The 26566-nt window shown below is 45.5% G+C and overlaps 2 protein-coding genes across 2 annotated transcripts; one reads left to right on the top strand and one right to left on the bottom strand.

The window, feature by feature from the left end:
• The first annotated feature begins 166 nt into the window (after positions 1-166).
• alg13 (ALG13 UDP-N-acetylglucosaminyltransferase subunit) lies at positions 167-26566 on the top strand. The gene is made up of 25 exons (XM_085408278.1): positions 167-299; positions 956-1039; positions 1114-1164; positions 1240-1286; positions 13038-13110; positions 13183-13264; positions 13366-13531; positions 13688-13751; positions 14333-14450; positions 14585-14649; positions 17013-17113; positions 17186-17271; positions 17378-17639; positions 17853-17960; positions 18218-18365; positions 18865-19036; positions 19212-19247; positions 19323-19378; positions 19530-19598; positions 23838-23964; positions 24189-24308; positions 24417-24457; positions 24963-25080; positions 25353-25460; positions 25925-26566. The coding sequence occupies exons 1-25, from the start codon at positions 180-182 to the stop codon at positions 26296-26298; spliced, it is 2796 nt and encodes a 931-aa protein (XP_085264404.1). The 5' UTR covers positions 167-179; the 3' UTR covers positions 26299-26566.
• Positions 7599-8710, bottom strand: LOC146668961 (E3 SUMO-protein ligase ZBED1-like; the record flags this gene model as incomplete). Its single annotated transcript, XM_085408361.1, has 1 exon — positions 7599-8710. A coding segment is annotated over exon 1 (825 nt), but the record flags the coding sequence as incomplete, so codon positions are not given.

Genomic DNA, 26566 nt, shown 5'->3' on the forward strand with positions numbered 1-26566 from the left:
ACATAATAACACAAACATGACGTTAAACAAAAAGCAGCGCTGGTATTTCCGAGCCCGGGCCGGTCCGCGAAGGCCTCAGCAGCACCGCGAGGCTCCGCGCGCCCATCAGACCTGATTAATCCCACCTGAGCTCGCGGGCTCGCGTTCAGTCCGTGTGCAGGTGACGGAGTGGCGGCGCGATGCAGAAAGGCCTGAAGAAGTACTTCGTGAACATGGACGAGTACCTGTGCAGCCTCGGCCTGTACCGGAAGATGGTGGCACGCGATGCGTCCAGCCTGTTCCGGGCCGTGTCCGAGCAGGTGAGCTGGGTGGCGGGAGGGAGGCGTACCGAGTACAGTTACGGTGTGAGGGAACTTTGTTTAAACTCTGGGTCAAACTGGGCGAGGTCAAAGGTCACAGACGTCAGTGCACACAGTTTCATTCCGCCGCACAAAGCAGGTCTGCGGAGAGTGTGGGCCGAACCAGAACCAGGAGGCAGCGAGCTCATGAGGAGGGACAGCAACACTAACACGTGTCAGTGACCTGTGGACTCCTCAGAGGTTTCACCTGTCCTCAGATGTCTGTGTGAAGCTCCTCCCATCAGCTTCGCTTGTTACTCTGAGTAATCCATTACCTGTGACTCTTACCTCAATGGGAGTGTAGTGGATTACTTTTCTCCTGCAGGAAGAGATTGTCACTCTTGTGTTTTGTTAGAGGTGCAACTTCCTGTTTCCTTCCCGCTGAGGCGTTTGGCAGGTTCCCCAGGAGCGACACACCTGAGCTCACCTGAGCTTTGCTGCTCAGCAGTCTGAGGTTGTCCCTAACTCGTCCCCCTGACTGTTAGTGACGGCTGTTTGTCATCTCGGAGTGGTTTCTGGGTGTGTGCGTCAGCGTGATGGCGACCCGCGAGGCTAACCTCAGAAAAACTGTTCTCGTGTGTGTGTGTGTGTGTGTGTGTGTGTGTGTGTGTGTGTAGTTGTATTTCTCTCAGAATTACCATCAGAAGATCCGTCAGGACTGCGCTAACTTCATGAGAGCCAATAGATGCAACTTTGAGCCGGTGAGTTCAGAGTATTCTGAGTATGAGAGAAATACTCAGTTACTTCATTGTGCTGTGTTTTCTGTCCTCTGCAGTTTGTTGAAGGCTCGTTTGAGAAATACCTGGAACGTCTGGAGGATCCAAAGGTGAATATCTCTGACCTTTGACCTTCAGTCAGCTGTTCACCTGCAGGCAGTGTGTTAACCTGTGTGTGTTTTCAGGAGACGGTGGGTCAGGTGGAGATCAAGGCTCTGTCTCAGCTGTACAGGTGAGTGATGCAGGTATGCTGTGTTTTCTTCGATGACCTCAAAGCAGTCACGGCGTGTTTCGAAACCAGCTGACCTGAGGGGTGTGGCTACCAAACCAGAATTTTCCTTTTGTTTCTTTTTTTGTTTTATACCATCCTAAATCACAATACAATTTTATTTATATAACGCCAAATCACAACAAGCAAGCACTTTGGCGACAGTGGGAAGGAAAAACTCCCTTTTAACAGGAAGAAACCTCCGGCAGAACCGGGCTCAGGGAGGGGCGGGGCCATCTGCTGTGATTGGTTGGGGTGAGAGAAGGAAGACAGGATAAAGACATGCTGTGGAAGAGAGACAGAGGTTAATAACAGATATGATTCAATGCAGAGAGGTCTGTTAACACATAGTGAGTGAAGAAGAAACACCCAGTGCATCATGGGAATCCCCGGCAGGCTACACCTGTTGCAGCATAACTAAGGGAGGAGTTTGAAGCCTGATCTTGAAAGTAGAGATAGTGTCTGTCTCCTGAATCCAAACTGGAAGCTGGTTCCACAGAAGAGGGGCCTGAAAACTGAAGGCTCTGCCTCCCATTCTACTTTTAAGATAAGATAACCTTAATTTCCCACGTGTGGGACTAATATGTTTTGTTACAGCAGAAAGTGGACAGTGCAAAGTTATATAGCAAAAATTAGAGAACACTGGAATAGAATAAGATACTGTACACAACTGTACAGAATAAAATAGAATAAAATATACAATAGGATAAAAATAGAATACAAATGCTATATACAACTGAGTAAAAATACAGCAGGTACAGCCTGCTCTGCCCTTTCCTGTAGAGGGCGTCTGAGTTATGAGTCCAGTCCAGTCTGTTGTTCAGATGAACACCAAGGTACCTGTAGCTGTCCACAGCCTCAATGTCCATACCTTGGATGTTCAGTGGTTGCAGTGGAGAATGCTTGTGCCTGTGGAAGTCTACCACCAGTTCCTTGGTTTTACTGGTGTTGATCTGGAGGTAGTTCAGCTGGCACCAGTCCACAAAGTCTTGTGTCAGTTTCTGTACTCCCTGTCGTCCCCATCAGTGATGAGGCCGACTATTGCAGAGTCATCAGAGAACTTCTGCAGGAAGCACTGGGTGGAATTGTGGGGGAAGTCTGCAGTGTAGATGGTGAAGAGGAACGGAGCCAGAACCGTTCCCTGTGGGGCCCCCGTACTGCAGACGACCCTGCCCGACACACAGCCCTGAGTCCTCACATACTGTGGTCGGTCGGTGAGGTAGTCCAGGATCCAGGTAGTGAGGTGATGCTCCACTCCAGAGTTCTCCAGCTTGTCCTTTAGAACCGAGGGAAGAATAGTGTTGAAGGCACTGGAGAAATCAAAGAACATGATTCTCACAGTGCTTCCAGCGGTCTCCAGGTGAGCGAGGGAACGATGTAGGAGGTGAATGACGGCATCATCCGCGCCAATGCCAGGCTGGTAGGCAAACTGAAGTGGGTCCAGTGATGAGCTTATTAGGCGCCGAAGCTGAGCCAGGACCAGCCGCTCCAGGGTCTTCATCAGGTGGGATGTCAGAGCCTCCGGCCTGTAGCTGTTGAGGTCCTTGGGGCGTGAAGTCTTTGGCACTGGTACAACACAGGAGGTTTTCCAGAGCTGTGGGACTCTTCCCAACCTCAGGCTCAGGTTGAAGAGGTGCTCCATCACCCCACACAGTTGGTCTGCGCAGGACCTGACGACCCTCGAGCTGATGCCATCTGGGGCCGCTGCCTTCTTGGCTTTAATCCTCCTCAGTTCCCTCCTAACCTGGGTGGTTGAGAGAGGCAGGCTGGAGCCTTGTGTTGAGTGTGTATTGGATGCTGTTGTTGGGGGTGGGGGGGAGTGAGCAGAGTGAATAGAGGAGGTGTGAAGTGTCTGAGGTGGAACAGCAGCAGTGGGGGTGGGTGAGTCTGCAGCCGATGTTGTAGACTGCCTCATGGCTGAGTCAAATCTGTTGAAGAAATGATTCAGTTCATTTGCCCATCTCACATCCCTCCCAGGCAGAGAGTTCTGCTGTTTGTGGCCCGAGATGGTTCTGAGGCCTCTCCAGACTTCACCAACGTTGTTTTGCTGAAGCTGGTTCTCCATCTTCTGCCTGTAGCTCTCCTTCCCATTCCTTATCAGTCCCCTCAGCTCTCTCTGCACCCTTTTCAACTCCTCTTTGTCCCTGGATTTGAAGGCCCTCCTCTTCTGCTTAAGGACGGCTTTCATTTCTGCGGTAATCCACAGTTTGTTGTTGGAGAAACTCCGCACAGTCCTGTTGGGTGCGGCGTTATCCACACAGAAGTTAATATAGTCAGTAATGCAGGTCACAAGGCTGTCGATGTCCTCTCCGTGGTTGTCACAGGTCACCTCCCACACAGTAGATTTAAAACAGTCCTTAAGAGCCTCCTCGCTCTCCTCCGTCCATCTCTGGACTGTGGTGGTGGCTCCCTGCGCACTAAGGGCTCATACACAGGGACAAGGAGCACCAGGTTGTGATTAGGGGTGGGTTTTGATAATCGATTCATCGATTAAAATCGACGAGCTGATTCTGATGTTTCGGCGGGTCCGCGCTTTGTGTTTACGTCCTTTTTGCGCTGATTCTAGAGCTGTTAGTTTTATCTCTCAGTATATTTCAAGAACAGTTTCCCGTTTAAAAATCTGTTTTCTTCATTATTCGCTTGCTTGTTACGCACAAGGCTGCCGTTGTTCACAGCCTGTCGGCCGCTGTTTTTTTCCCTTTTACCTACTTCCGAAGAGAAAACCTCATTTCTGCCGTTCAACAGGTTACTGAACAAATTTAAACTTTCTAAAATTATGCAAAATGCAAAACGCTGTGTCTCTAATAAAACCGCTGTAACTCAGAGGTAATGTTCATATGTTGATTAATGGTTTTCTTTCGTTTTTGATCTACTGCAGAATATTTTTTATAAAATCCCAAGCCAGGAAAATCTCCTTCATGTTTTTCTGTTTTATCTTCAGCTACTTTGACACAAAGGCCTCTGCTGTGATGCTCACACCTTTGATAAAGTCTTGCGAGTGTCAGCTTCCTTTATATAGATACAAAAATATGTTAATGTACAGATCTGAATTATAATATTTCTGACTGTCTGAGGCAAAATTTCCCAGATTCGAATCGAATCGATTCGATTCGGGACCTTGTAAATCGGAATCAAATCTATTCTAGAAATCAGTGACGATACCCAGCCCTAGTTGTGATCAGAAACCTTTAAATACTCTAGGAACAACAAGTAGACCTGCAGTGTGAGAGCGAAGCGCTCTAATAGGGTGATATGGTACTACAAGTGTAAAAGCCAAAGTCAATGTTTATGTTTTTCCTTTTTGTTTTGGTGGCACAGGTGTATAGTTTTACCTGCGTCTCAGGTGATGGTATGTGGGTGTGGTCACAGTCTATTTACCTGATGTCGGTGTTCGCAGCAGGTGTGTTGGGTGAGTGGTTTGTGGGCAAACTTTTCTGTTGACCGTCATTTTTTGGCACACCAGTTAATCCATGCGCTAGTTGTAAATTGATTGAAAGCGCAAATGTTTGTTTTTGTTTTGTTCTTAAAATAAATGCGCAAAGTACAAGTACGACTCATTATGGATTATTGGAGGCGCGTCACAGGGACACAACCAACTCAGCCGGCCGCGGCTTTATTTACGGATGAAAGTCGCAACAACAAGGTTATTAAGATAAGATGGAGCCTGATTATTTAAGACCTTGTATGTGAGGAGCAGGATTTTGAATTCTGGATTTAACAGGAAGCCAAAACAGGAGAAATCTGCTCCAAATGACTCCAAGGTTCCTCACAGCGTTACTGGAGGCCAAGGTAATGCCATCCAGAGGAAGAATCTGCTTAGAGACCATATTTCTAAGGTTTTCAGGGCAGAGTACAATAACCTCAGTTTGATCTGAATTAAGAAGCAGAAAGTTAGCGGCCATCCAGGTCTTTATGTCTTTAAGACATTCCTGCAGTTTAACTCATTGGTGTGTGTTATCTGGCTTCATGGACAGATAGAGCTGGGTGTCATCAGCATAGCAGTGTAAATGTATGCTATGTCTTCTAATGATGCTGCCTAAGGGAAGCATGTATAATGTAAACAGAATTGGTCCTAGCACTGAACCCTGTGGAACTCCATAATTAACCTCAGTGTGTGAAGAGGACTCTCCATTTACATGCACAAACTGGAGTCTATTAGATAGATATGATACAAACCACTGCAGCACAGTACCTGTAATACCTACAGCCTGGTTGGAGATTGGCCTGTAGTTAGCAAAGAGCTGTGTGAACAGATGACTTTTACTCAGAAAGATCAATTGGAGAAAAAGAGTCTAAATGAACATCAATGGTACTAAGAGTAGCTGTAGATAATAGGGGTGTGTATTGGCAAGAATCTGGCGATACAATATGTATCATAATACAGGGTAGACGATACGATATATTGCAATACTAAAAGCCAGACGATATTTGTGTTTAGTAGGACTAAATTTAATTAGGAAAACTCAAGTAAACAGTCCAAACTGTTTAATGCTTGACATGAAACATCTGAAACAAAAACACTCTAAGTTCAAAATGAATGGAGAAATTAACATCTGCCTTATTAGAAGTCATGTCAAATAAACAAACAAAAACTACTTTACTGAAATATCAAGTATTTTTTAACATGAAAAAAGTAAACATGTAACACTGAAGTCTTTCTAAGTACTATGATTGTAAAATACTTATCCAAAAACTGCTCTATGGAGCATCAAAACAAAGCACTTTTTATGTGACCTTAACATAAACAAATATAAATCAAAAATGAAATTGCTTGAAGAATCCATCCAAGTAAACATTAACAAAAAATGTAAAGTGCTATTACAATTAAGTGTTAATAAAATAAAGTACAGCTCTGCAGTGTCCATCAATGGAACACTTTTAGTACAACCTGAAAAAAGGAATTTACTCATCTAAATAAGTGCTTATGAGACTCAACCAAAATGTCAAACATTCTCATATCAGAGATTTTACATGTGTAGTGTTTTCTCAGTGTTTATTTTTCAATTTCCAGATTTTTGTGCAGGAATACAAGCTGATCGACATGGTCAGCTCTCAGGACACTTCTCTGTGCATTTACTATGTCTCCTGCAGAGGAGAAAACTCTCTCTGCAGAGACACTTGTTCCAGGAATGCATAGGAAACTCCTTGCTACTTTGGATAGCTGAGGGTATTCCTGTTCATGGTCCTTCCACCAACTGAGAGGATTTCCTGTGAGAGGCAAAGGGGTCTCATCTCTATACCTCTTGATCTCAGCTGCAGCAACATCATGTTCTGATTTTGGTGCAGTATTGTCACTAGTAGAGGCAAACGTAGCTCCGAGCAAGTCCACCAATGCACATGAGGTCCTCTGTCTTTTTAGGGGTGGCCGAGGGATGGAGTCAAAGTTGTCTTTGATATGTGGGTGATGAGCCTCCTCTGTGGCATTCTCTTCCTCCACCTGTTTGTCAGTCTCCTCATTCTTTTGCTGCTGAAAAACATTAAATTCAAATAGTATTAATGTCAGAAAGTCAAAATTCAAATCCAAGATTCACCCTGTTTTTCACTAATATTTGATGACAAATGTCATCAATATGCTTTTTTTTTTTTTTGCTTTTTACTTTATTCACTTGCTTATAACTTCAGTTGAATTTTTCCAAATAAACTAATTTATTTACTTACATTTTCTTCCTTCTTTATCACAGTCACCACAGTGTCCAACAGTCTGGAATAGGTCTCACTGGTCTCTGCTTCAGACAGGAAGGGCAGGTCCTTAAACCGAGGATCAACAGTTGATGCCATCCATAGTGTCTCCCTCTCATTTACATATCTCTTTCCCAGATCTTCTGCTATGGCAGTCTTAATGTCCCTTACTGTCGGTGTATCATCAACACTTTCTTGTGCACCCATCACAAGCTTGGCATGAAGAGGAGCAATGATGGACAGGGTTGGCATACTCTCCTCTGACATCACCAGGGTGGCGTCCTTCATAGGCTTGAGTGCCCTGACAACTTCTTCTGCACATGTGATGTCAGACTCACTTAATGTGAAAATTTCTTTTTCACTCTTCCTAACTTCTGCAGAAAGCAGAGCTGCACAGATGGCTGGTTGCTGTTCTAAAAATCGTTCTATCATATCATAGGAGCTGTTCCATCTTGTAATTATGTCCGTGATCAATCTGTGAGCTGGTAGCTGAAGGAGGCACTGTTTCTGCTTCAACTGGTTGCTGGCTGTGGTGCTGCGCCTGAAAAAGGCTGTTACACGTCGGATCCTCCCGAGAAGTCGCACCATGGATTGTATTTTCAGTGCTTTCTGTGAGGCGAGATTCAGACTGTGTGCAAAACATTGTATGTGCGTTATGCCTGCAAGTCTAGCCGCGAGAGCCATGTTTGGTGCATTATCGGTAACAACAACAAGGTCCTTTGCGTTCAATCCCCATTCAGCCACAGCGTCAGTTAGTAACGCTGCAATGTGCTCACCTGTGTGACTGTCATGCATGGCTCGGGTTTGTAGTACATGAGACTGAAGGTTCCACTGGTCTGTTATGTGATGTGCTGTAACAGTTACGTACGATTCAGTGGCTCTCGAAGTCCAAGCGTCGCATGTCAGAGCAACTGTCTCAGCCGAGTTGAGAGAGTCCAGCACTGTCGCTTTGACTTCTTGGTACAACTTTGGCAGAGCGATGTCCGTGATGTGTTGTCGAGAAGGAACGGTGTAACGGGGCTCCAGCGTTTTAATCATATTACGAAATCCTTTATTCTCCACAACACTCAGGGGGCGCATGTCTTTGCAAATAAAAACAAGTACTGACTGCGTTATTTTTGTTGCACGAGTTGAAGTTGCTGGTAGTTTCGAAAAGTTAACTTCTTCAATTGTCCGTTGAGAGGAATCACCTCGTTTTGTTTTAAAATTAGCATTTGACGCTACGTCGCTATGGTGTCTAGACACGTGTGTTCGTAAATTTGTTGTGTTACCGGAATATTTGACTCTGGCGGTGCAGATTTTACAGACTGCATAGCTCTTGTCATAGTCTTTACTGCCTTCTTTTGTCCTAAATCCAAAATAAGTCCACACATCAGCTTTGAAAGCTGCGGGGGCCGGCTGTATCCTCTCCTCTTCAGTCATCAGTTAGCTAGCATCACACACGTCCACTGACTGTTCTACTTCGTTCTTTTGGCAAACTAGACGCTTCTACAGTTATCGCGAGACCTCGTTTTTACGTCATAGTAAAGGCGGTGAAAACTGCAAACCAGTGGCCGGAGTTTGAATTCCAACATACAAAAGAAATAAACAGTAAATGCATGTCATTTTTCAATTAAAAAAATCGATAACAGTGATTTTAAATATCGATTCAGTATCATTGCGCGAAATATCGCGATATTTCGTTGTATCGATATTTTCTTACATCCCTAGTAGATAATATTACATCTGTGGGATGATTATGGTAGTTGCTCAATAGCTATTCAGGTTGCAGGTTCATCATCTCTCAGATTATTTACCGTTGTGTTATCATCATCATCATCTCCTACGTCGTTGATCGGAGCAGACGACACTCACAGGGATCATTCTGTGTAGGGCTGCTCAATTAATCGAATTTTAATCACGATTACGATCTGGGCTTTCAACGATCATTAAAAATGACTGAGCCGATTATTAGCCCCTCCCTCATTTATCCGCGACACCTCAAAGGCCGGTCCGTGAAAATATTGTCGGGCATAAACCGGTCCGTGGCGCAAAAATGGTTGGAGACCGCTAATTAAGAGGAAGCTCGGAAAGCTAAGCAGAAGTTATTTGGAGAGGAGAGTGACTGCTGTTGGTTGAAAAGAGAGGTAAAAAAAACTTCAGTGGTGTTGCACACTATTTTATATTATTTTTTAAAGTCATTGTTAACCCTTTAAAGCCGGTCAGAGCAGCACGCTCCGTTTTGTGTAACTATTTTTAAATCCCTGTAGAACCGGAACCGTGTAAGCTAGCGCAATAATTTGTTTTGCATATGAAACCGGAGGAGTTGTACTTACATCTTATGCCATCAGCTTGTCCTCGGTCACGGTTTCCTTCCACATAAAGCTTTGCAAAAATTGCATAAAAAGCTCTTGCAGGAACAAAAACATAATATTCCAGAAACAGGCTTTGCCAATCCGATCAGCTGTTCGTAACACTTCCCACAATGAAACAGACGTCAGCGCGAACTATCACATGTCCGCCATTTCCTCCCCGAAACCGGAAGTGACGTCATTTTCGCGGAAATTGTAGTTTTTTTAATGGTAGGCCTTAAAAGCCTATACTGGTCATGTTTGACTTTTCTGAATAGTTGCTGGGATGCTTAGAACTCGAATTGCACTGCTGGAAATAGTTTATTTTGATGCACCTGCTGTTTTCTTTGCAAATTTGCATCATAGGATTGTTTTTTGTTTTTCCTGCAGTATATAAAAATTGCTGTATCTCCAAAATAAAACTATGAAGACACTCAAAATAAATTTCCTGTTGTTGTAAACTATTTTTGCAACTTTATTGTATTTAAAGTTTTGAGGGATAAACCTCTTAAATTTCTCCAAGTAATATATGTAAAAAAAACAAAAACGATTTTCAATTTTTTTTGTAGTTTATTGCACTTTTTTGCAATTAATGTAGTTACTATGGACTTAATGCAGACATATTATTAAAATATGGGCTATAACAGTTGTATAGCAACTTGAAATGCTCCCACAAATGGCACTACAGACTGTAAAAATATAATATAAGCTCTGGCGGACTTGGTTCTATAGTAGGTCTTAAAGGGTTAAATAAATATCGTCAAATAATCGCGATCTCAATTTCAGTGAAAATAATCGTGATTATCATTTTTGCCATAATCGAGCAGCCCTAATTCTGTGTAGTAGAAGAGTCACATGACCTGTGAAACGCCTGTTTTTACTGAAGCAGAGTTCATATTCAGCGTGGGGATCCCGTTATCTCTGACTCGAGTGCTAAGATTTGTTGATGGAGCTAAAGCAGAGAAACGGCTAACACGTATTGAACTTTGTCCGTAGCCACACCCCTTAGGTGATTCACTCCGAGGGGTGGAGCTTCACACTGTAAAGAGGTTTAGATTGGTTTAAACTGTTTTGCGCTTCATGATGTTTAAATTAAAGCATTTGAAACACACTTGACCATCTCTGCTTCTCAGTGAGGAGGTGCAGGTGAAAAGTGAACATGTTATAGACGTGTGAGGAAAAACCTGCTTAAACAGGACTGGGGATTGGCACTAAGGGGCCACTGTAGGGGGCGCTGTGCAGGGCAAACACATTTACTGCTGGCAGTAATAGGAACATATCCAGGGTTGCAGATAAGTGGTCCGCAGGTGTGCATTTGTTGTCAAAATAAAAAACACGCACCAGATAAGAAGTTGCAATGCGCGTCCATAAGATTCTCTGGAGGAGGACAGACATTTGTTTAGAACTAGGTGTCGAAGAAGCAAGCCGCTTTGGTGTTCCTCCACCTCCAAAGAAATGTCAGGAGTCCGAACTGCAAAAGAAGCGCGTATTCTCGGAAGGGTGGTTGCAGGAGGTGAGCTGGCTTCAAACCAATGGTGAACACACAGAAAGGAGGTGGAGGAAAAATAAAAATGCAATCAACCATCAAATACTTTGCGAGCAACTTAAAATGTACAATAATACACTAAGGAACTCAAGAAATTCATACTTTGCCAAAATAATCAGTAATAACAAAAATAATCCCAAGGTCCTCTTTTCCACCATAGATCATTTATTTAACCCTGATTTTAACAGCTCCCAAAGAACCCCCACAGACTCGCTCTGTGGGCAGTTTGCAGACCACTTCAGGGGAAAGATCAGCGCCATCAGATCTGATATTTTATCTAATCGCGATATGTTTGTAAACACATCTGATGGCTCGATTGTACACTGGACAGCTTTGTCCTGGTTAATGCTGAGAACCTTCAGAAAGTTTTCTCCACAGTGAGACCCACCACATGTCTTTTAGATCCAATCCCTTCTTCACTCTTTAAAACACTTTATGGATTTTTTGAGGCTGAGCTTTTATACGTGATGAATTGCTCTCTTCAGTTGGGTGTCTTCCCTGCTGCCTTTAAAACGGCGGTGGTGAGGCCCCTTCTGAAGAAGAGCAATTTGGACTGTAATGATTTTAATAACTACAGACCTGTATCCAACTCACCATTTTTAAGTAAAATCTTAGAAAAACTTGTTTTTACTCAGATTAATGATTTTCTCAATGATAGACAGATCCTGGAGATATTCCAGTCTGGATTTAGGGTGAACCACAGCACAGAGACGGCTCTCCTAAAGGTTTTAAATGATCTTAGATGTAACTGGGACTCCCAACAGCTCTCAGTCCTGGTGCTACTGGATCTAAGCGCAGCCTTTGATACAGTAGACCACGCTGTTCTTTTAAAACTGGATTTTATCATCTAAAAAATATAGCCAGAGTCGCCCTATTCTCTCTCGGGCCAACACAGAGATGCTGATGCATGCTTTTATTACCAGTCGCATTGATTACTGTAATGCCCTGCTCTCTGGTCTTCCTAGGAAGAATATTTCACCTTTACAACTTTTGCAAAACTCTGCAGCTCGTGTGCTGACGAAGACCAGAGGGCGGGCCCACATTACACCGGTTTTAGAATCGCTGCATTGGCTCCCCGTGTGTTTCAGGATCGATTTTAAAGTTCTTTTATTGGTTTTTAAATGTCTTAATGGTCTTGGGCCTTCTTATCTCTCAGATCTGCTTTTACTATACGAACCCTCGCGGACCCTGAGGTCCTCTGGTACTGGCCTTTTGATTGTCCCTAAAGTCAGGACACATACTCACGGAGAGGCAGCTTTTCAGTGGTATGGTCCTCGTCTGTGGAACAGCCTGCCGGAGGAGCTCAGGGCCGCAGAGAACGTACATGTTTTTAAGAACAGGCTCAAGACCACCTTTTTAATTTAGCTTTCACCTAACATTTATTTATTTTATGCTTATTTATTCTATCCTGTTATTCTATTTATATTGTTAATTTAGGTTTTACCTAATATTTATTGATTTTATTCTTATTTGTTTTTTATCTTCTTACTCTATTTATATTTATACTGTATCCCATTCTTATTTATTTTATCTTTTTATTCTGCATATACTCTTATTAGGTCATATCTCCAGTGTTTCCTCAGAGGGGGCTCTCTGCACCGGGGCTGCTGGGGCTCTGTGGGTCCTCTCAGCCTGGCTGGGGGGCTCCTTTGCCTCCCTCCTGCCGTGTGCCCGGCCTGGAAGCTGCGGTCTGTGACCGGCTCCCTGTGATAGTGTTTCCTCACCTGGCTCATGTGTGCCCAGCCCAATTTTACTTTGTGTGTGTGTGTGTGTGTGTGTCCATGATCGTTCATGTTAATGAGAGTGTGGGGAGTGAGTGGTAGGGTGGGCTGCTTTTAACCATGTAAAGCACTTTGTGCTACATTTTTGTATGAAAAGTGCTTTATAAATAAAGACTGATGTGTTGCAGAATGTGCTGTGAAAATCCTGCTCAAGCGGACAAAGACACTGCCTTTTGTATGGACGCAAACGCGCGTTGCAACTTCTTATCTGGTGCGCGTCTTTTATTTTGACAGCAAATGTGCACCTGCGGACCACTTATGTGCACCCGTGAATATGTCAGTATCAGTTTGAGTCTGTGGCGTGATGACATCATAAATGAGGCGTCCCTTATCGCTCTGGTTCAGTACGACTCTGAGTCACATGACTCCATGTGTGCAGGCGCTGCTTCCTGATCTACCGTTACCCGGGGAAACCAGCCACCATCATCTCGGAGGACGACTTTGTGGACAAGGTAAGGTCACGTGACCCTGAGGTCTGTGAGGTAATTGGCTGGTGCTGACTGTCAGTCTTTTGTGTTGCCGAGGTGACGCTGTGCTGCTCCATCAATGGTCACTATGACATTGTTTACCCAAGGAGTTACCCCGCCTCTGCCGCCCTCTGTCAGTGTGAGTGCTGCTATCTGATTGGCCGAACACAGAAAGTCTATAGTTCCTCTGCACTCAGTGTGTGTGTGTGTGTGTGTGTGTGTGTGTGTGTGTGTGTGTAGCTCTTCTGTATGAGCTGCTTTACACTCAGGTATTTGGCTTTGAGGAGGCGGAGCTCTGCCAGGCCATGGAGGCCTTCAGGGTCGGAGGTCGTCGCTATAGAAACAGTCCATCCATGTGCAGTGATGTTGACCTTGGATATGACACACCTGAGGACCGCGGGCACAGGTAAACACATACACACCTGAGGACGTTGCGGCAGAGCAGCTCTGACCTGGAATCATGGTAACCAGGGCAACGGTGACAGACGAAATCAGAAACTGATGAAGCAGCCATCGTCATGGAAACATCAGAACTGAGGGCCCATTTGTTTGTGCTCTGCAGTGAGGAGGCGGAGCCAGGCGGACCCATCGAGGAGAAACCACGAGCTGTGACGGACGACTCAAAGGTAGGAATGCTGATAGATGCCGATTCGATCGCCCGAGCATTCGTGGATAACAACACTAACAGCAACAAAAGTACCAAAAACTTAAAGAAAAATGAAACTTAAAAAACAACCACAGTGCCGAATCCTCCAGAACGTTCAGAGGAGCCACCAGGGTCTTTAGAAACACGCTCTACTTCCTGCTTCACGCCTGAGGCTCTGCATTGACGACCTCTGCTCTGCAGCTTTTAATGTCTAGTTTCAGCCTGAGTTTGTTCAGAGTCGTAGGACGCCATCAGCAGGACCTGGAACACGTGAACTCGTCATTGGTGAAGTAAGAAAGGTAAAAATGCAAAGAGCCAAATGATGCCAGAAGAATCCGTGACGTGCAAGTCAGTGGCATCCAATCATAACTGTTGAATTTCACTCATTAAACTGGAGCTCCGCCTTCTTGGATGATCTGTTGGTACGGTAACCTCACAGCAGCCATATTATTGGTCAGGTGAAGCTAGCAGTCAGCAAACATGGAAGTTTATGGGACTGACTCACTGCTGCCTCTGCTGGACATCAGGAACTGCAGCTGATGTAATGTTTTTGTTGTTCAGCCTCCTGCAGAAGCTCCGCCTCCCTCCAGACTGTCTCTGCCCTACAAGGTGATGAAGTCTCTGGACGGGGACGTTTACAGAAACCTGGAGTTCGATGTGTGGCAGGACACCTGCAAAGGTAACGCAGGTTTAACTAATCCAGACCAGCGTCAGGATAAAGTAATGCTGGTGAACTGAAGCTGGACACTGTACAACTGACAGCTGTGTAATCTGATTACTTCCTGTGACGGTCTAATCTGATCACTGTGACAGAGATGCAGAAGACGGACTACATGGTGTTTGCAGGGAGGCAGTACTTCCTGGGAGACAAGTGTCAGGTAAGAAGACTGTATTACTGAAAACTTTATAACGCGGATGTGAACAAGGTTCAGACACAGAGGTCAGAGTTCATTCACACCAAACCGCCTCAGGCTCTGACCTCACAGCCGGCAGGTTATCTAGATGCTACAGGATACAAAGGGAGAGTGCCCAGTGATGCTTAATAAGGCTGGCGCTGTTTATGACATGGTGAATTATTATTATTTTTATTCTGATTTATATCGATGTGCAGAGACGGACGTCCTCGTCAAAGCTCTGTCAACATTTTACATGACAAGAAAAAAAGGAACCGCTCTCTGACCTTTGACCTCACCTGCAATAAAATAATCCACCAGTGCATCTAGGCTCACTCTCCTTTACAAACTCTTGACACTTCCTGTATTCCTTTCAAATTAAAAGCTGTCAGCATTTCACTACACAGGAGAACTTCACTTCTAAAAGAGGCTTTTATGCTGAAACATTTGGAGGAAGTAGTTTTGGAGAATGTAATTATCAAGCACGTAAACATCAAGGGGACTCTGGGTTTCGTGACCTGGGGCCCGTTCTTCGTACCTCGCTTACTACATCCAAGATCAAATGACACATCCAAGACCAAACCATCGCGCTAACCGTGAGCTCGCTAATCCGGTTCTCCGAACACACCTGCTGTTGACGATTAGTACAGCTGGATGAAGTAATGTGAGATCACTGGGTGTCGTAAAAGGGGCTACGCATCGATAGTAGAAACATTGATCGGCAACCCGCTGATTGGTCGGCAAAAATGTCGAAGGAGCGCGCTCGGTATTTTCCAGCAGCAGAGCAAGAACTCTTCATTGAGGGATTTCAGGAGTTTCAGAGTTTAATTAAAACACAAGGGAACACTGCAAAGGCTGCAAAAGCAAGGAGAGAGGGCTGGCAGAAAGTTGCTGACAAATTAAACTCGTAAGTAATTTAATAATAACAATAATAATAATAACAATAATAATGGAGTGGATTGATATAGCGCTTTCCAAGGCACCCAAAGCGCTTTACAATGCCACTATTCATTCACTCTCACATTCACACACTGGTGGAGGCAGCTACGGTTGTAGCCACAGCTGCCCTGGGGCAGACTGACAGAAGCCAGGCTGCCATATCGCGCTATCGGCCCCTCTGGCCAACACCAGTAGGCGGTAGGGTAGATCTATCATATGACACGATATTATCCAATATTATATTACATTATATTATATTATAATATGTTATATTATATCCTCTTTCACATTAGAGCCACAACAGGACCCACTAGAACATGGGAACAAGTAAAAGTGAAATATTAGAATATCCTACAGAATGGTAATATTTATCACTTATATTGCTTGTCGTCTCTTGGAAAGAGACCCTGGAATAATCTGTTTGTTTATAACAGCAACCAAGAAAAGGGCAGAGCAAAAAAAGACAGGTGGTGGTCCTGCACCCCCTCGTCAACAAGTTGGTTAAGTAAATAATATCCTCACGGGAAAATCGATATCTCTCTATGAGCACACTGTCGCGCTGAGCTAAAGGATCCTGTCTGTCCCGCAATATACGCTGAATTCTGGAAACTCTCCTTATCAATCTCGTACCTTCCTCAATGGGCTGCTCGCGTATACGGACAGGACATGGCTGCGACAGGCTTCCCAAATCCACCTTCGCTTTTATAGCCGTGGTCTCTCATCTTGATTACATGAAGTAATTTACAATTACTACTCTGACATATGACTTACATCTGTAATAATCACATACATGTAATAGAATGTTAATAGTAGATTTCCCTTTTTTAGGGAATGACCTGTATGTATCTGTGTGACATCAATAAAAGGATCAAGTGCTGCATTATCTTCAGTTACATTGATGTTATTTATTTATGGTGAAACAGTGGTGGAATATCGCTGTTGCTTTCGTATAAATGAAGCGGACATACCTGCGTGGCCGCGATCTAATCCTGTTTACATAAAGTAAACCTGCTCCCGAGCAGGTTTACGCTTACGGATCTGTTGCTATGACAGCAAGTCCCGGATGGGCTTCGGGGAACCGAACGATCCAAGATCACGCGAAATCGTCAACAATCTAATCCAGCTAACTTACTTAGCGAGGTACGAAGAACGGGCCCCTGAGGCGTCTCGGTATGCGTGTTGTGAGTTTTTGGTGAGGTCACTACAGCGAGGGGTCAGAGGTCAAACTTTAATCAGTTGTTCAGACACGGAAAGCACTGAAAAACAGTTACTGTCTGTGGTTACTGGCTGTAACTCTTATGAATGAAGCTCCAAAAACATTTGTGGTACTATAAGATAGGTGGCATTTTATTTTTGGCTTCACCCCCTAGCCACCATGTTTGTGACATCAGGAATGAAACTTGTTTCAGGTGCGTCTGGAGCCGAAGGGCAAGTACTACAACGCCTTCATCCAGGAAGTGGGAACGCACTCATCCGCCGTCACGGTGTTCATCGAGGAACTGGGCGAGAAGTAACACACACACACGGCAGGATCACGTCCATCAGTGCCGCTGTGACATCACTCACGTGTCTTTCCTCACAGACACCTGGTCCCTCTGACGGACCTCAAACCCGTGAATCCGGTTCCCGCCTGGAATGTGGCTGCGCCCTCCAGAAAAGGAGACCTCGGTGCTTCTTTTTTTTTTTTTCCCCCATCCACTCCCTGTTTTGTTTTATCCTTTTCCTGTGTTACTCACCTGACTTCCTGTACGGTCTCTTCCTGTCTCTCCCTCAGACCCGGACTCTCGTGGTCAGCGGCATCACCGCCATCGCTACTTCAGGAAATCTCGTGGGATGAAGGGAACAGAGCTGCTAATCCCACCTCCTCCTTCCTATGGAGGCCCCGCCCCCTCGAGTCTGCCGCCTCGCTTCCAACCGGCGGGCCACCCCCGCCCACCCCCTCCTCCATCACCTGGAGCTATGACCTATGACCCCTATGCCCCCCCTCACCATCACCATCCCCCCCCAGCCCGAACACCACGCTACGGAGCCTCAAGGTGAGACTTTACCTGAGATGCACCTGTGCAGTTTGACTCACAGACACAAATGTTTTAAATGCACTTTTCTAAAGGTGGGACCCGCCCCCTTAGTTTCCTGATCGATGTCAGTGGCTCCGACCATCGGTAAAAAATATCATGTTAATGAGGTGTGTGTGTGTGTGTGTGTGTGTGTGTGTGTGTGTGTGCACGCGCGCAAATGTTTCTGGTCAGAAGCTCCACCCGTTTCCTGAACCGTCACCTGATTGGTACTCAGCTGACCTATTACCATCCTGGTCGCAGGTATTATCAGGACTACGAGAGCTTCACCTTCAGGTCCCGGTAAACGCACGACACGCCAACACGCACGACACGCCAACACGCACGACACGCCAACACGCACGACACGCCAACACGCACGACACTGATGTAACCACCAGGAATGACCGGTCAGCTGATCTCTGAAGCAGCTCCTGTTTTTAAAATGAATCGAGTCATGTGACATGAGGTGCTGTAATCGCAGACAAAGTCACTCTGGCCTGAAAGAGGATGTGATGTCAGTCGGTGGGTTTTTATTTTCTCCTCCATGGTTTTTTCAGGCGCAGTCGGCGTCAGCTGGCAGCGGCTCTGAACAAAGAGTGTCAGTTTGGTTTTCCCGAGGCGGTGGAGGAGCCGGCCGATCTGGACGCAGCCATCTCGTACTACCAGCTCGATGGCGCCGGCGACGGCGTCTTCCCTCCGCTGCCAGTGAGTATGTGCTGGGAAAAATCCTCTGATGATGGCGGCGCGTGTGTGCACGGAGCACTGAGGCAGGTGGGAGGGGCCGTGTGCTTCACGTGGTTTATGGTAAACACGTTTAAATGACGGTTACTCAAAAACCAGATTCTACATTACTGAGGACAGGTGAGGTAAGCAGCGACATCACATCTTTAAGAGTGTCCCAGATATTTGTCCTCTGAGACGTCAGACTCCATTTTATTGTGTGTGAGCTGAGATGAGTGACTGAGGTTTTTTTCCACTTCCACGTGACCACAGCTATCGCCCCCTCTAGGCCATTAACAAGAATGCAGTTTTAAACTCCTACAAACATGTCTATCTTTTATATACAGCCTTTTCTTGGTTGTTGCTGGCAGCCAATAGAAAGGGCCCTTGAGTGAGGCGACTGATGATTGGTCACAGACTTGTTGTCGAAGAAGAAGACTCAGGTGTAACATTTTCAGGTCACATTTTACTGTTTCCTATGCAGGGCCCCACTGTGGCTCCTCCCCCCTCCATTGGTGCCCCAGCCCCTCCCTCTGGCTCCTCCTATAGAGTTCAGAGAGGCTCTGGGCCCCTCTCCCCTGCCCCCCCACCCAGAAACACTCCCGTGTGCTCGTCAGAGGAGGAGCAGGAGGACATAAGCACAGTGGAGGACCAGGGTGAGGACACCACTGCTCACTTCAGATTTTCACTTCCTTCCCCTTAGTAACCTTTCACAGTAAAAGTCTAATGAGAGGTTTTTACTGTGAAAACTCATCAGAAACTGACTTTAAGTGTGTGTGTGTGTGTGTGTGTGTGTGTGTGTGTGTGTGTGTGTGTGTCTCCCGCATGCAGCAGAGTACACGGAGGACTTCATCTACAGTTCACAGGGTGAGTAACGTGATCCCGCTGTGACACGCCTCCCTGCAGCAGCCATGTTGGTGACTCCGTCTCACACTATTTCAGATCAGAGTTTCCAGACCTCCGGAGTTTACAGCGCCACTGAGACCTCCACCAATCAGGTAAGAGCTGACCTCTGTCTCCTGTTAGTGTGATGCAGGTCAGCATAATGTTGCACATGAAAACAGGTTTGAAATTCGCACGTGTGAAGAGGTCATGTGATCAGTGACCCCATGAAGCTGTAATCAGTCTGTTTTTATTTTATTTTGAAAGGATGAGCAGGAAGGAGGCGTGGCTGACTCTCCCACGAGATCAGACGTGAACTTCAGCTACAGCCAGCAGGTACGTCCCGCAGCGTAGCTTGAAGGTGACATCATCGCGTGTGTGACAGCAGTGCCAGGGTAGCTCAGTGGTTGGCGCTGCTGCCTCGCAGTCTGAGCGTCTCGTTTCAGACCCGGGAAAGTTCAACTTCCTGCTTCAGACTTCAGGAGAATATCGTTGCGACCGCGCCATAGACTGCAGCTGCCATCTCTGCTCCGCCTCGTCTCGGTGGGCGGCGACAAGCTGGACAGAGAACGGCTCTAAACATTGTTCGTCCAATCAAAAACCTGTACAGCAGGCCTAAAGCGCCTGTCCAACGTCATCCTCCAGAGGTCGCAACCTCTGAAGGTGGTGGTGCTTGGACTTTGAGCACTTCCTGTTCCTGTGACGCGCCGAGCTCTCTTCTTCTCTTGGTTTTGGTCTAACGGCAGTCGGGACAAAGTCTGAGTGTGCATTTCCTGTTTTTGTTCAAAAACATAAACACATTCATTCCTTTCTTTCTACATACGGGAACAGGGATATCTGGCGATATCTGCATCTGACTGAAAGGAGTATTCCTTTTTCTCTAACGTCCATCACACTTTTTCTAGGATAGACTACTTGACTAGTATTGCATGTGCCTGTGAATACCGTGCCATAGTTATATCAGACCACGCCCCTTTAATTCTGACTGGCTATGCCTGACTTACCTAGAACAGACAGGAGTTGGCGTTTTAACCCCACACTACTATCTGATAATACCTTTCTGGAATTTATAAATAACCAAATTAAGCTCTTTTTAGACGCCAATCTTTCCCCAAATATTTCTAGCCTTTTAGTTTGGGACTCAATGAAGGCCTATCCCCGAGGGCAGATCATTTCATATACAGCTAATGTAAAGAGGGTAAACTTCAAAGAAAGGCAAGAATTAGCCGATAAAATAAAACACTTGGACCATCACTATGCATACAATAAGGACTCTGAGGTTTACAAGAAACATATTGAACTCCAAACCAAATTTGAACTTCTTTCAACTCATGCCGTGGAGTAGAACTATTTATTTGCTGTGCTGGAAAGATATGGGTTCGGTCCCAACTTCATCTCATGGATCAAGTGCCTATACTTGTCCCCTGTTGCGTCTGTTTGCACTAATAGCCAGAAATCAAAACCATTCAAACTCAAACGTGGCACACGTCAGGACTGTCCCCTTAGCCTGTTGTTATTTGATCTAGCTACTGAACCTTTAGCAATGCTTTTTTGAAGCAGTAAACTTGTCCAGGGCATACAAAGAGGTCAAACTGAACAGTCTCTCTCTATGCTGACGATTTATTGCTTTTTATCTCAAATGCACATGCTTCCCTAACGTCTATATTGTCTCTACTCACGCGTTTCAGTCAAGTCTGTGGTTATAAATTAAATCTGTCCAAGAGCGAACTTTGTCTATCAAATGAAGAAGCGTTTCCAATAGATTTGTCGGGTTTCCCCTTTAAAGTGGTCAAGGAGCAGTTCACCTACCTGGTATTACAATTACAAGAAAGTATAAACAACTTCTCAAAGCCGACTTTTTTACACTATTGAAGAATGTCAAACAAAGCCTTCAACAGTGGTCACCCCTGAACACAACTGTGGTCGGACGAATTAATTCAATTAAAATGAATATCCTTCCTAAATTCTTACACTTCAAATCAAAATGTATTTATAGAGCACATATTAAAACAACAGTGTTGACCATAGTGCTTCACAGTCAGTGAAAACACAAGACAATTAAAACAAACAATAAAACAGGACAACAAACAATAGGTAACAACACAATAAGCTAAAACAGCCAACGAGTTAGAATCAAAGGCCAAAGTAAAAAGATAAGTTTTAAGACGTGATTTAAACGACTGGATCGACTCGGCAGTACGAACATGAACAGGGAGGTTATTCCAGAGTCTGGGTGCCACGGTTGCAAAGGCCCGGTCACCGCTCGACTTCATTCGAGACCTAGGTTGTGCAAGGAGCCTGTGATTGGACGATCTAAGTGCTCTGTTGGGATTGTGTAAGTGGAGGAGTTCAGAGAGATAGCTGGGCGCTAAATTATTCTGAATTTTAAAAGTGAACAAAAGAATTTTAAAATCTATGCGATATTTGACAGGGAGCCAATGTAATTTGCTTAAATTGGAGTTATGCGTTCATAGATTCTCGTACCTGTTAAAAGACGCGCAGCTGCATTTTGAATTAACTGAAGCCGGTAAAGAGAAGAGTGTTGGAGGCCCAAGTAGAGGCAGTTACAGTAGTCCAGTCTGGATGTAATAAATGCGTGGACAAGCTTTTCAAGGTCCTTTAAAGGTAGTAATGGCTTTGCTTTGGATATCTGACGCAACTGGCAAAAGCTGTTTTTACCACAGTGGAGACGTGTTTCTGAAGTTTAAAAGGGCCCTCCAGGAACACTCAGAGGTTCCTTACAGTGAGCGAGAGATGGCTAGCGAGAGGGCCAAGGGCATCAGCTAACCGGTCTAGCAGAGTGTGACTACCAAAGACTATGATTTCGGTCTTATTTTCGCTCAATGTAAGAAAATTATGTGATAACCAAAATTTAACTTCATGCAAACAGTTGAACAGAGGTTGCAAAGAAGCAGACACATCGGATTTCAGAGGTGAATAAATCTGGATATCATCGGCATAACGGTGAAAGGAGATGTTGTATTTACTAAAAATTAATCCCAACATGTACAAAGAGCAGGACCGAGCACGGACCCTCGAGGCACACCACAGTAAATAGGGGCAGAAGCCGAGGAGTGTTGCCCCATAGCAACAGAGAACGACCTCTCTGAGAGGTAGGATTTAAACCAAGTTAAACCGTACCTTTGAGACCAACTTATTTCAATCTTTACCAGTCTTCATCCCCAAGTCTTTCTTTACAACTCTAGACTCTCCTGGAATCTCCTCTTATATTTGGAAGGGTAAACGACCTGGAGTAGCTAAGGTGCATTTACAGAAACCTAAGATTGAAGGGGGTCTGGCACTCCCCAACTTCCGCTTTTACTATTGGGCTGCCAACATTCGGTCCCTGACCTACTGGTTCCAGTCTGGGGAGGGTGTGGGCCCCACCAGCTGGCTGGCAATGGAATCAGGCTCAACTCAGGGAATTTTCTCTTGCCTTCTTTCTGGGTTCTTCTCTTCCTTCATCCATTGACAACTTTACATCTAATCCAATAATTCGGCACTCCCTCAGGGTTTGGGCGCAGTTCAGGAGACATTTCAATCTTAATTATTTTTCACTTAAAAGCCCCATCCTTTCAAACCACCTATTCCTCCCCCAGCTTTGGACAACTTGTTCCAGGTCTGGTTTAGAGCAGGTATTATTTACTTTAAAGGTCTCTTTATACACAATAAACTATCATCATTCGATCAGCTGGCAGGAAAATACATCTTCCCAAAACTCACTTTTTTAGATAGATTTTACAAAGCAGACATTTTTTGCAATCCCACCTCTCAAATTTTCCAGAAGCTCCAGCTGCTAACTTACTGGACGAGCTCCTTAATTTGCAACTATCAGGCAAAGCTGTAATGTCTCGCATCTATAATAAACTGTGCAGTGTAACCCCAGCTCCCATTCTCAAGTCCATGAGGTGGACTTGAGAGGTGGAAGGCCGCTGCCCCGCCCTCCCATGTTCGGTGGCTTGCTGATCTCATGTCATGTCTCAGTCTGGAAAAGATCCACTGCTCCATCCAGAACCAAAAGGGCACATTCGATAAAATTTGGGGTCTCTTTCTGGAAAACTTCTCTAAACTTCAACTTACGGATGTTCCAGCTGACTAACGGATTTGCTTCTCCATAGTGGTCTGATGTCTGTCTGTTAATGGGAATGTGAAGCTCAGTGATGTTGCAGCTAACTTCTGTGTGGTTCTTGTGGACAGGGTTAGTTAATATCATAATCCCTCTGGCTTTGGTTATCTTGTAGTTTTTTTCTTTTCGTTGCTTGTTTGGTAAATAATAAGAGAGGAAAACGATGTTCTAACATGAGAAGTTCTGTTTTGTATTCATTGTAAACAGTTTGTTGTCCGTCTTTTCTTTCTTTGTAAACTATATCCATAAATACTCTATAAAAATATTTTGTATTAAAGGGGGGAAAAAAGAAAACGCTTGGCGGGTTCTGTGTGTACGAGCAGAATCGCTGTGACTGAAAACAGAAATTGAGATCTTTTGATCACAGAATCCTGATGTGCTGCCCCCTGTGGCTGCCTGCAGAGCTGCAGGTGTTCGCTCACTGCTGTGTGTGTGTGTGTGTGTTTCAGGTAGTGAAGCCGCTGTCAGTCATCTGCTCGTCTCCATCTTCCTCTTCCTCCTCACCCTCCTCTTCCTCATCACGGCTACCAGCAGCTGCTCACCTGCCGTCAGCCACACACGCGCAGACACGCTCAGGTAAGCAAACACTGCCCACCTCAGTTACTTCTCTCAGAGCTCTGCCCTGTTTAAGGCCCGAACCCGCTTTAATTGGCTCTGATTGGCTGCACCTCTAAAACAGGAAGTCTGAATATCAGGGGGAGGGACTTCTGTCACCTCTGAGAGCTTTAGCTGACACGAAGTCTTTCAGTCTCATTGGTTCTCAGTAGGTTGCCATACACTAACACGTTTTCTGGTTCCAGTTGCCATGGCGATCCCAGCTGCTTCTTCCTGGTTGGTTAATGAGTTGGGTGAGCCGCTCTGCACTGTGGTAGCCCCGCCCCCTTATTCATATGACCCTAATGGAAGTGATTTACCAAGAGGTCAGAAGTCAAAAGCTTGTGTTTACAGTTTGTATCCATATGGATCAGTTTGATTTATGTGTGTGTGTGTGTGTGTGTGTGTGTGTGTGTGTGTGTGTGTGTGTGTAGACTGCAGAGTCCTCCAGTATTACTTCAATTTGGGCGTCCAGGTAAGAGACACCTGAACAGTAAACCGCAGTCTTTGAAGCGGCGCTGACAGGTGAAGGTGAGACGCCTGAATGAACTCACGGAGCATCACAGAATGTTGATTCTGTTCTGGACGTTTTCAGTGGGAGAAACCTTTCGTTATCATCCAGGTGATCCTTCAGTCTCAGCTGACTGCAGGTTTCCGACCTATAAACAGGACATAATGACTGAAACTAGCTCAGCTCCTCCACTGGCAAATCTGTTTTAGCAGCAGAAGTCTGAGTGCACCTGAGTCACTTGCAGGTGTGGTAAACATCTTCCAAGGACACTCTGATCACCTGGGTCCTGTGGAGGTCATGTGACTGGTGTTCCTCTCCTTTAACCTGTGGCTGCCGTTTCAAAGAGACACACGTTTCCTTCAGGTTCTTTGAATGTTTATAGATGATTCTGCAGGTGTTTCAGGTTCAGGTGATGACATGATGCTGTGAATTTGTCATGTGACCGTCATGTGACCATCTGTCTCCTCAGTGGTACCATCAGAGCTGCTGGCAGCAACAGCAGCAGGTGTATCCCGCCTCCTCACCTGAGACTGCCTACCCCTACCAGCCCTACACGCCCTACCTGGGCCAGGAGCCCCCTCTGCACGGTAAGAGTGATCGGTTCCAGCAGGTGGTGCTGCACTTCCTCCACCTGTATACAAAAGATGCAAGTTTCATCTTTTAGCTGAGCCTTCACTTCCGTAGCAAAGCCTTTCACAATAAAACAGTGCGATCAGGTAGGCGGCAACTGTGGGGAACACATGACTAACAGGAAGATGTGTGCAGTGATGTCATTACAGCATGGATGGTCCCTCAGGTGTTTTAATTTAAGCTCCACCCCCTTTACTGTGACTTGATCTGTCCCATCTTCCGTCCCCAGCTGCCTCCCAGCCGTTCTCTGAGACTGGGCGGATCTCCCATCAGCCCGCCAGCTCCTACCCAGAATCCTCCAGGTCTGCAGATGGACAGACAGAGGGACACAACGGCGGTCAGTACTAGTGACACACCTTTACCTTTGGAGTGCACACGCTGCCAAAACAGGAAGTGTTTGTCAATAAAACAGTGTAGAAGTGCCGGAGGTCAGCAGGTCTGTTGGTGAAGCTTTACAGCTGCATAACGGTGAGAGTGGCGTGATGAGGAGGGAAGGGTGGGGCGAACCCTACACCATCCAGCTGTCACATTCCTGTACCGAATGACTACTGTATTGTTATTAAGGTGAAATTTGACCGGATGAACATAGCAAACAGGCGTGGCAACAGACAGGAAGTGCGATGCAGTAATTCTGGAGTCAGGTGCAGTGTAAATGAAGACAGAAGCACAATGGGCCAATTGCAGGCGCTGTTAGTCATTGGTCAGGTCACATGATTAGTCTGCCTCCACGTTAAAACCCAAATTTTCTGCATTATAAACGAATTTACTTTGAAAATATAAGCATGTGGTTTGTCTCCTCAGGTGTCTCCATGGAAAGCTCCTCCTCCATCAGTCCTACTCCTCCAGGCTCCGCCCCCTCCTCTGCTCTCCTCTACCCAGATCAGTCACCCCTCCCTCCTCCTCTCCCACTACTCCACCTGCCATATGAAGCTCCACCCCCAAGCACCTACCTGACTACAGCCCCTGCACCTCCTCTTCCACATCCCGCCCACCACCCTCACCACTCTTCCTACCACCCATGCCTCCCTTCCTCTGTCCACTGGGGGCCAATATCGACTGGAGGCCACGCCCCACGACTCTACTGCCCTGCCCCCAACCCTTCTCACGTTGTTGGATACATTGCTGCCCCGTCCCCTCACCACACAGCCACACACTACATCCCACCCACTATGTAACGTGCATATTAGCTCAAGGCTAAAACCCCTTTTTGTTTTGAATTAGTGGTAACATTATTATGAACACTTTTCCTGCAGCAAGACTTTCAAAATTAAAGTTAGGATTTAAAGGTAAATATTGGCTGGATGTTAATGGATGTTGCTGTTGGTTAAAATTCATGTTGTGACAGCCAATATGAGGTGGTGGGTGTGACCAGTCCCTATTTGTGGAGGGATCTCTTTGTGTTGATGTTTTGTTGTTTGGGTTTTGGGTGAATAAAGTTTGTTT

The sequence above is a fragment of the Rhamphochromis longiceps genome, linkage group LG6 (assembly GCF_057381845.1).
Source record: "Rhamphochromis longiceps isolate RC_006_pf linkage group LG6, R_longiceps_female_GT1.1, whole genome shotgun sequence".
Lineage (NCBI taxonomy): Eukaryota > Metazoa > Chordata > Actinopteri > Cichliformes > Cichlidae > Rhamphochromis > Rhamphochromis longiceps.

Bases quoted from the DNA above. Each gene is read 5' to 3' on its own strand.
- alg13 (XM_085408278.1), top strand. From the start codon at position 180: ATGCAGAAAGGCCTGAAGAAGTACTTCGTGAACATGGACGAGTACCTG. The intron at 17,114-17,185 runs GTAACACACACA...CTTTCCTCACAG, and splicing joins ATCGAGGAACTGGGCGAGAA to ACACCTGGTCCCTCTGACGG. The intron at 25,081-25,352 runs GTAAGAGTGATC...TTCCGTCCCCAG, and splicing joins CCAGGAGCCCCCTCTGCACG to CTGCCTCCCAGCCGTTCTCT.